This window comes from Mandrillus leucophaeus, unplaced genomic scaffold (genome assembly GCF_000951045.1).
Source record: "Mandrillus leucophaeus isolate KB7577 unplaced genomic scaffold, Mleu.le_1.0 Scaffold13, whole genome shotgun sequence".
NCBI lineage: Eukaryota > Metazoa > Chordata > Mammalia > Primates > Cercopithecidae > Mandrillus > Mandrillus leucophaeus.
The window spans coordinates 5,828,944-5,839,856 of NW_012101254.1; the positions used below are offsets into that span (position 1 = coordinate 5,828,944).

Consider the following 10,913-nt stretch of genomic DNA (forward strand, 5'->3'; position numbering starts at 1 on the left):
CGGAGGTTGCATTGAGCCGAGACCGCGCCACAGCACTCCAGCCTGGCGACAGAGCGAAACACCGTCTCAAAAAAAGAAAAAATTTTAAAAAAGAGTACCCCACTCCGCGGCCGGGCGCGGTGGCTCATGCCTTGTAATCCCAGCACTTTGGGAGGCCAAGGCGGGCTTTACCTGAGGTCGGGAGTTTGAGACCAGCCTCACCAATATGGAGAAACCCCGTCTCTACTAAAAATACAAAATTAGCTGGGCGTAGGGGCACACGCCTGTAATCCCAGTTACTCGGGAGGCTGAGGCAGGAGAATCGTTTGAACCTGAGAAGCAGAGGTTGCCTGAGCCAAGATCGCGCCATTGCACTCCAGCCTGGGGCAACAAGAGTGAAACTCATCTCAAAAAAAAAAAAAAAAAAAGAGTACTCCACGCTACAGGTGATCCAGGCCACCATGATCCTCCACCGTTCTCTGCTGCATCGCCTTCTTCATCTTCCACCTGAGCAGGGAGAGAAGTTTGTCCTAACTTTCATCACCCAGCTAATGTCGTATCTGTGCCTCATGATTGCAGCCTCCATTTATACACACGGGCGCGATAAAAACACGGAATTCTATTGCCTGACCAAAGAAGGCAGCTATGGCTACTCCTACATCCTGCCGTGGGTGGCCTTTGCCTTCACCATCATCAGTGGCATGATGTACCTGATAACTGAGGAAGCTGAATAGAGTTCCAGAGCTGGGCTGCTTTTGCTGCAGTACAGAATCCACATTCAGATAACCATTTTGTATATAATCTTTTTTTTTTTTTTTTTAGGTTTTTCTAGCAAATGAATTGTTTCCTTTAAAAGTTAAAAAAAAAAAAAAAAAAAAAGGCCCTAGTTTCTTAGAGTGGGACAAGGGAATTTCTTAGAGCCAACTGTAGCACTGTAATAACCTTCAGTTTCTTGTGGGTCCCTCTTGCTCACTTGCTATTGGTAGTGTGCACACCCCTTCCAGTTCCAGCCACTGCTCTCAAGCTGGCTTGCAGCCTTCAAGTACCTGCTGGCTATCTGGAGCTCCCAGACCAATCAGATGCCCCATTGCTTCCTTTTGCTTGCTTCTGCGCGAGATGGTGAGGGGTGATATAAAGCAAAAACAGTAGTACATGAAGTATACTTCGAGGGTGTTACTCTTTGTTAGAAGGGGCCAAGGTTGGGTCAAATGGTCACACAACCACTCCAGACTCTTTCTGCTGTCTCTGGCACTTGTTCATTACCCCAGGCCCTCCTGAGAACTGTGAAAAGGTGAACACAGGAGGGACAGTGGTGTTGGCCTGGTTTCAAAATCCAACTCCAGCACCAACTGATTGTGCAAACTTAAGCAAGTGACTTAATCTGAGACCATTTCTTCTTGGGTACTAATTCACCAGGACATCGAAGACCTAACCTAAAGTACCTAGAGCAGTGCCAAAAAAGCACCTAGCACGCTCACCAGAAATATCCTCCCCGCTTCACACACTACCTTTGCCTTCAACCCTGCATTTCCCTCTGCCATTTTAGCCAGGTCTTACTGACATCTCGATTAACACGACTTCCCATGTGACCTCTAGAACCCTTGTTTCTCCTATTCAAATCCATCTAAACTTGCTTTCCACGAACACACTGCTCTCACCACTCTCAAGAGTTTACCATGACTCCCCAGGGCCTGTCATTGTCTAGTCTCTGTGGTCTCTTCTTACAATGACCTTCCTACATTTGCCCTAACCAGTGAATCGACATTTCTAAGTACCAATTAATGTCTCTCCTCCCTCAAAAAGCAATCCCAACTATTCCCACCAACTGAACTTGATGTATTAGTACAGCAATTAAAATCCAGATTATAATTATTTGGCTCTTGTATATGCTTAACTTGATGAATTACTTTTGTTTTCTAAACTAGACCATCCATTTAAGGGGGGAGACCATATCCTATTTCCCTACACCAATCTTGGTTTTTTTTTTTTGAGACAGTCTTGTTTTGTTGCCCAAGCTGGAGTGCTGTGGCATGATGTTGGCTTACTGCAATGCAACCTCTGCCTTCTGGGTTCAAGCGATTCTCCTCCCCAGCCTCCCAAATAGCTGGGATTACAGGCGTGTGCCACCACGCCCGGCTAATTTTTTGTACTTTTAGTAGAGACAGGGTTTCACCATGTTGGCCAGGCTGGTCTCAAACTCCTGACCTCAGGTGATCCACCTGCCTTGGCTTTCCAAAGCACTGGGATTATAGGTGTGAGCCACCACGCCCAGCAAAGGGAGAATTGTAGGTCCAACAAAACAAGTATGTTGGGGGGAAGGAATAGAACATTAAAAACACTTCAAGTGATTCTTAAAATCACTGAATCTGAGAAAAACTCTACATATACTTTCAGCAGGAACAATCTTGTCAACAAATATTTTTATTATTGACTAATAAAGCCTTAATATAGGATCAAACATTTCTTTTCCCTACACATAAAGACAAGGCTGTTGCTAACAAAAGCAGGAAATACTTGCTGGGATTACAGGCACCTGCCACCACGCCCAGCTTTTAGTATTTTTTAGTAGAGATGGGGTTTCACCACGTTGGCCAGGCTGGTCTTGAACTCCTGACCTCAGGTGATCCACCCACCTCAGCCTCCCAAAGTGCTGGGATTACAGGCACGAACCACCATGCCTGGCCAATACCTTTATTTCTGAGACAGAGTCTCACTCTGTCGCCCAGGCTGGAGTGCCCTGGTGCGCTCTCACCTCACTGCAACCTCCTCCTCCTGGGTTCATGCCATTCTCCTGCCTCAGTCTCCCGAGTAGCTGGGACTACAGGCGCCCACCACCACGCCCGGCTAATTTTTTGTATTTTTAGTAGAGACGGGTTTCATCGTGTTAGCCAGGATGGTCTCAATCTCCTGACCTCGTGATCCTCCTGCCTTGGTCTCCCAAAGTGCTGGGATTACAGGCGTGAGCCACCGCGCCCGGCCAATATTTTCTTAGTAAGAGGCCAGCTGCTGCTAAAACAAGGATTTACCCTCCAGCATGAGGAGCCCAGCTTGGTCCCCCTGAGAAATCAGGTGACCTCAGCTGTAGGGCCTCTGGCACATCCAACTAGTGTAAGCCAGGTGTGATTAGGATCGTGGCATCTCCTATTTTGGCACAAGGATGAATCCGCTTTAGGATCCCAGAGATAATTCTATTTTTTAAAGTAGTTTCTCAGCAAAGACAGTTTTTGAAATTGCCTTTCCAGTTTTCCACAGGTTGACAGTGATTTCCCATTTCTGTCAACTCGTTAATATTTAGTTTGCTAGTCCACATTTTTTTCAGAAGTAATCTTCTAATGCCATAAACAAATGAAAACCAAACCACACAGCTGGAAATCAAGTTTTGTTTTTATATGAACAGAAGCAGACCATCTAGAAATATTTCAGTTTATTTAAATTGTTAAGTAGAATATGAAACCGAATTTGTAGCTAGTACCAGAGGATGGACTTAACTGTTTGGTGTTTAATGAGAACAGCTTCTACACAGGATCCCAAGAGACTTACAGAAAAGGGGCAAAGCCCTAATATTAAGCAAATAAAACTCATGTTTCAAACAGATTATACAAAAATTGATTTATACTTCATTTCCCTTTTTTGATATTTAGAAAGTGCAGATTTAACAAAAGGTAGCCATATCCTTTCTATGTACAATGCCGATTATAATTATGCAAAACTGTCAGTCTGTTATCCAAAAATCCCAGTGTTTAGCTCTCAAACCTTAAGTCATGGAATTGAATAAGAATTAAAGAGGGTTAAAATAAAAAAGCTAATGCCACATTCCAGATAAAGGGAAGCAACAAATACATTAATCTAACAACAGTAGGTTTAACCTAAACTTTTCAAAAAGCTTAACATCATTTCATTATATTTTTAGTGGAAAATTAGGGATTATTTGGCAATGCTGCTTTTTACTAGTAGTAAACAATGATAAAGTCAAGTGTGGAAACAACCTAAGAATAACAACCAGTGAGGCATATAAAATTGTTTTTAGGGCACTATCTGAAAAATCTGTGGATTTTCATAGCAGATACGTCCCTATGTTGTTTGCTTATGTGAGCCAAGAGGTCATTAAAATGCTATTCACGACACAGAAAGACTTCTCAATGGAAGCTGCTGTCCTAAACTCAGCCTCTGCTAGAAATGAATCATGCTATTCACAATTCTTTCAACAAAGGTATCATCTTAGGATGCTAGCAGCATAGCAAACTTAACTTACCCTATCCTAATGATAAGCAATGAAGCAAAACTAGAAAAAATGCTGTGAAAAAAGGACAGGGTTAGAGACAGCTAGAGATCTTATCTTTACACGAAAAGCCTTTTGTTGTCCTTTTTCCAAACCCATGGTAACACAAGTTTTCCAAAAGGACGTGAAGACAGGACTTAAAATTAATAATATTCTAAAGTATTTCTGAATCTTAAGGTAAAGACAACTTAACACTGAAAAAGTGTTCTTCAGAGGCCAAATCTCAATACATTTGGCAAACATGTTAATAAAATTCACTCCTCCTTCCTGCTTTTTCTTTTTTTAAAAAACAACCTGTACTAGGCTACCAAGCTGCTAGAGGAGTTGCCAAAATGGAGACTACTCAAATGTAGGTTAAGAGATTTATTCTAGGAAAGTGAATAGGCTATACACCTAATTAGAAAGACAAACCACAACACCCTCCAAACACTAGTGCATGCAGTTAACTCTTCCATTTCATAAGCTCAATGGATAGACAGGAAGGGAACAAAGAGAGGAAGAAAAGCAGAACATAGAAGTAAAACAGCCAGTGAAGGCATCTGGGACACGTTTTAGGGCAGAGAGCAAATGAGGGGGAAGACACCAATTAACTGACATTGGATAGTAGGCAGTTAGAACTTATCTTTCCGTTTACCTAGCAAGTTACATCAGTGCTTTATATTAAACTTGACAAACCTACTAGTTTGTCCCTTTCACTCTTAAATATACCATGAGGTGGTGGGGGAGGGAGAAGCAAATAAAGCAGCATGCAGGGAGACGCAAGGAAAAAGTGGCCAAGGAAAAGAAATGGTGGCAGGAATAGTTTTAAATATCAAGGCCACTTAAAACAAGACTCAGCAAACCAAAGCTATCACTTCTGCATTACCCTTTGTCCTCAATTAACTACTTTGAAAATGACAGCCAAGCAAACCACAAACATTTTAATGGTTTATGTTTGGATGATATGTCTCCTGCACATGCTTCCACCAGAACAAAAAAGGAAAACCAAAGAAGTTCCTTTCCACATAAGGCACAGGACAAAATTAACCCCATTTACATATTCAAGGCGAAAATGAGTGTTTTCCTGGCTTTTGTTTCTTTTGCTATCACATGTCTATAGATTATAGGGACTCAAGCACATTATCCATGACAGAAAATTCCACTGTTGTACAAAATAAAATTGTTAATTCTAACTTTATTCTTATACAATTTGCAGAATAGATTTGAAATGATTGCTATAGGTTTTAATGTTGATAAGAACTGGACTATAATACAACTGAAATGCAGCTGAGCTGAGCAAGTACATTTAAAAATGAAGTCACAGACATGATTTTTCTATACATTTTTTTGTTTGAAGAAAATTATGATAAAGTCAGCAAGCAGTCACAGATGAAAGAACAAATAAAATAGGTGGCTTGGATAGTTAAGATGAGAAACAAAAATATCTGTTTAGAGTTAAAAATGGACAGAGTGGTTTATTTTGCAGCAAGAAGAGAAAACGGGGTGGTGGATGGCAACTGATGGAACAGGAGAATGCTCAGCAGCATTTGCTCTTCCAGCCTGTCACGCCTCCTCCACTGCTGATATCTACATTTTCACTGTTGGGCTCTTTTACAGGGGTCTGCAACAAACACACAAGGAAAATAACTCATGAAAAAACACTGCTATGGATAAAATCAAGTTTCAACAGGAATATTCTCATAAATGTCAATTTATACAACAAAATACAATTACAATCACATGAGATAGGTTCCCCTCCACGCAAAGTAAAGATCTGGAAGCCTTGTTTTGATCATTTTGCCTGCTTCCTCCAAGCTGTGAAATACTGTAGACATTTCCTGGCATCCCTTTATAAAGCTTCTGAAATCTTCTCTGCTCTAACTCTTAAATAGATTTTGTTATCTTCTAGCCCTGACCTCTGAATATGTTTAGTACTTAAAAGGCATTGGGAAGCAGGTTGTATAAAACCAATGTTAGGTATATGTAATGTCACAGAAATAAAACTGCCCTTTTCTGTTTAGTTATCTGCCTTTTTAGACTAATTTTATTACTGTAGGATAGTTTTAAAAAGGCAGTCTCAACTGATTAAGTGAAAAGGAGTGAAGGAAAATGTAGTGATCTAATTCATGTTAAAAATGGATATAGATGGCTGGGCACACTGCGTCACGCCTGTAAGCCCAGCACTTTTCGGAGGCCAAGGTGGGAGGATCCCTTGAGGCCAGGACCTAAAACCACCTTGGGCAAGATAGTGAGACCCCCATCTGTATAAAACATTTAAAATATTAGCTGGACACAGTGGCTCAAGCCTGTAGTCTACTCAGGAGGCTGAAGCAAGAGGATCACTTGAGCCCAGGAGTTCAAGGCTGCAGTGAGCTATGATCACTCCACTGCACTCCAGCCTGCGCAACACAGCAAGAGAGTAAGACTCCTCCCAATTCCCCTAAAAACACAGAAAAACTCCAAAGGAGATACAACAAAATACTAACAGTAGCAACCCTTAGGTAGTAAAATTATGGTTGATTTAATTTTATTCTTAGTATAATTCTGTTTTTTCCCAACATCAAATATTACTTTGAAAATCAGAAGGGCCAGGCGCTGTGGCTGAGGCCTGTAATCCCAGCACTTTGAGAGGCCGAGGCAGTTGGATCACCTGAGGTCAGGAGTTCGAGACCAGTCTGGCCAACATGCCAAAACCCTGTCTCTATAAAATTACTAAAATTAGCTGGGTGTGGTGTTGCACGTCTGTATCCCAGCTACTCAGGAGGCTGAGACAGGAGAATCGCTTGAACTCGGGAGCAGAGGTTGCAGTGAGTCAAGATTCCGCCACTGCGCTCCAGCCTGGGCGACAGAGTGAGACTCTATCTCAAAAAAAAAAGAAAAAAAAAATCAGAAGAATACAGTATTTTAAAAAGGTAGGCCCATTCTTTATATATAAAAAATATTTTTAAAGTGATACCTTACATACAGAAAAGTACATAAAGCTTAAGTGTAAGCCTGATGTATTTTTAGTATATACTGTCAAACTACCAGATCAGGATATAGAACATAATATTCCCAAGAAGGCTCTCTTGTGCCCCTTTCCTGCCAGTACTGCTCTCTTCAAGTTACCCAATATTCTGATTTCTATCATCTAAGATTAGTTTTTTTTCTATTCCTATCCTTCATATACATGGAACTATAGTTGAATATATTCTTCTCTGTGTGACTTCTTTCACTCAGTATCAGTCTTTGAGATTTATCGGTGCTGTTGTATAAAACAGTAGTTCATCACAACATTTTGAAAGCCACGATGTACCTGAGAACTTATTCTCTCATGGAAACAATATAAAGTTAAGGGCTTGTATAGCCCAAGGGGGAAAATATTAAAGTATTTCAAAAATATTTTAAAACCTCAAGTAGCCTAAGAGAAGCCTAGTGAACTCATCCTGAGGTGACACTGCTACTTGCCCTTAGAGCTCACCTACTTACTCCCACTGCCTAATGGGATTCTTCTCCTCCATGTGTGTCAAAGCAGCAAATTATGCATTAAAAAGACCTCTGTGGGGTTTCCAGTACAAGTGACTTTGCTCCTTTTTAAAAGAGATCTTTGAGAAAGATGTAAAGAAGAAAAAGGGGGCAGACCAGCACCCAGCAAGAAAAAAAAGTACAGTTGCACTGGAAATTCTGTCTGGAAACTTCCAGGTATGGGTCAGGTGAAGGAAACCAGGTAGGCTCCTACACTGATTTTCTTAGCATCTCACTCACTATCTTTTTAGAATTTAACTTAGATCCTTGAAACAGACTCAAAAAAACAAAACAAAACAAAAAAACAAAAGGGTATCTCCTGCAAAGCGAAATCTTGTACAGCCAAAATATTTAAGTTGAAGTTGAGTTTTAATTAAGTTTATTAAAAGTTTTAAGCTCGCTCCTAGCTAAGAATAAGAAAAGGGCAATAACCAAATAGAAAAATTGGGCAAAGGAATAAACAAAAAAAAATTACAGAAAAGGAAATGTAAAAGTGATTCTTAAACATATGTTTTTAGGTCAGGTGAGGTGGCTCACGCCTGTAATCCCAGTACTGTGGGAGGCCAAGTTGGGAAGATCACCCGAGGTCATGAGTTCGAGACCAGCCTGGCCAACATGGTGAAACCCTGTCTCTACTAAAAACACAAACATTCGTTTGTGTGGTGGCAGGCGCCTGTAATCCCAGCTACTTGGGAAGTTGAGACAGGAGACTCTCTTGAACCTGGAAGGCAGAGGCTGCAGTGAGCAGAGATCATGCCATTGCACTCCAACCTGGGCAAGAAGGGCAAAATTCTGTCTCAAAACAAACAAACAAACAAATGTTTTTAAATGCTCAGCCTTACTCAGAAATTACCAGCAAATTAAATCTGCATTTTTTAACCGGTTAGACTGGGAAAGATCTGAGTCTTGTAAATCCACTGTGCTGGCCAGGGTGTGAATAACACATATTCTCATATACTGCAAGTGGGTGTGTAAATGGGTATAACCCTCAGGACAGACTTTGGCAGTATTTATCAAAATTGCAAATGTACATACATGTATGCTCTTTGACCAGTTCTCAGAATCTGTCCTTCAAATGTATGTGCGTATGGAAAATTATTTAAATATAAGATTATGCACTACACACACAGTTTATGTGCACATAAGTTTGAAAATAATCTAAATGTCCACTGGGGGACTTGTTCAATTATGATATAAACATTCAAAGGAATAGTATATAATTATTTAAAAAGTAAAACTATTTTGCTTATCGTAAGTGAAATAAGCAAAATGACAATCAGTAGAGTGTGTTACCTCATCTGTTAAAAAGAAAAGGTTGTGGGGGAGGGGTGGGACAAAAATATATATTCATATTTACTCAGAGTAATAACTGATAAATTAATCACATCAGTTACCTGGGGAGTAAGGAGAAAATGAGGAATTGGCAACTGATATTGAGGGAATCAAAGGGAACAAGGTGGGAAATTTCTGTATCCTTTTTTTTTCTCCTTTTAAATGTTTGAAGCAAGAGAATGAATCATGTAGCCAAATAATTAAGTTAAAAGATGTTTTAAATTGCTTTCATTTTAAGTTAATTCTAACGTGAAGGAATTTTACATTTGCTATTTGAACTCATAACTTCACCACATCAGTGTATGGATGTGTATGAAAAAAACTGCTACCTAGTATTTGGGCCTGCTTACTTGGGAAAACTCTAGACCAAGCTTGTCCAACCTGCAGCCTGCATGCAGCCCAACACAACAAATTCGTAAACTTTGTTAAAACATGATGAGATTTTTTTGTGTGTGATTTTTTTCTTTAGCGTTCGAGCTATGGTTAGTATTAGTGTATTTTATATGTGGTCCAAGACAATTCTTCTTCCACTGTGGCCAAGGGAAGCCAAAAGATTGGACACCCCTGCAAGTCTAGACTGAGATCTTTATTTATTAGTATACTAATACTTTAACCTTTAATAATAAGGAAAGCTCTACCTCACTGGGGCACAAAATTATATATATAATGGCTATATAGCACTATTAAAAAAAAAAAAAAAAAAAAGCCAAGACTGATGAGAAGATCAAAGGACATAGTATAGATAGAAAGTAAGCAGAAACCACAAAGACCAAAAACCCCAGAAAGAGAAAGGACATAGAGCCAAGAGTGTTTCACTACGTCTTGTGGTAACTCCTGCCAGTCTTATCCTGGTCTTTAACTTGACTGTGAATACTGGATAATGTTTCATCCTGACCCACCAATGTCTGAAATACAAACTACCTTCAACCAATTTTAAAAGAAGCATTTTTCTATTTCTTTTATTCCCTTCATTTAATTAAAAATACAATTTTTGGTACGTGGCTCACACCTGTAATTCCAACACTTTGGGAAGCCAGGGTGAGAGGTTCCCTTAAGGCCACGAGTTCAAGACCTGCCTGGACAACACAGTGAGACCCCTATCTCTACCAAAAAATCTGAAAATTAGTGAGGGATAGTGATGTGTCCTCATGGTCCTAAGCTACTCAGAAAGCTGAAGCAGGAGGATGACTTGAGCCCAGGAGTTCAAATCTAGCTTGGGAAACAAAGATCCCATCAATTAAAAAAAAAAAAAGAGAAAGACCGAGCTAGGCTTGATGGCAGACCCCTGTGGACCCAGCTACTAGTGTATCACTGGAGGCCAGGAGTTTGAGGCTACAGCCAGCATGATCACACTTACGAACAGCCACTACACTTCAGCCCTGGGCAACATAGTGAGACCCTGTCTCAAAAAGAAAACAAAAAAAAAGGTCAGAAAGAAACACATTTTTTCCTAGTTGTATTCTTCTATTCTTTTGCTCTTCAAAAGAACAATAAATAATATAGATTTATTTTCTCAAGAAATTCTAATGGGTTCACCTTAATTGTGAAAGACTGTTCTTTTAAAAAAATCTTAAAATTGCTTTTATAATTCAAAAAAGAAACCTGTTGAAATTTCAAAACTAAACTGCCTATAGTCAGTACATGAATCTGCCCTATGATCTCTCCCCCTTACCACCATCACTCTCTTGGAGTGCTATTTGGAGTTTAGTATCTACCCTTCCAGTTCTCCATTTGCTAAAAATAAAATGTATCTGCATGTACATATGTCTGTTTGGTATATCATATAATCTTGAAAAATGAGATCACTTCACATTTTATAACCTTTTTTTTTTTTTTTTTT

The 10,913-nt window shown here is 39.9% G+C and overlaps 1 protein-coding gene across 1 annotated transcript in view; it reads right to left on the reverse strand.

Moving 5' to 3' along the window:
- Positions 1–3,345: 3,345 nt before the first annotated feature.
- The window catches only part of RAB10 (RAB10, member RAS oncogene family), a 107,694-nt gene continuing 100,126 nt past the window's right edge, over positions 3,346–10,913 (reverse strand). The window contains exon 6 of the mRNA XM_011972682.1: positions 3,346–5,858. Within this exon, the coding sequence (XP_011828072.1) occupies positions 5,775–5,858 (84 nt within the window). The 3' untranslated portion in view covers positions 3,346–5,774. The remainder of the gene's footprint in view (positions 5,859–10,913) is intronic.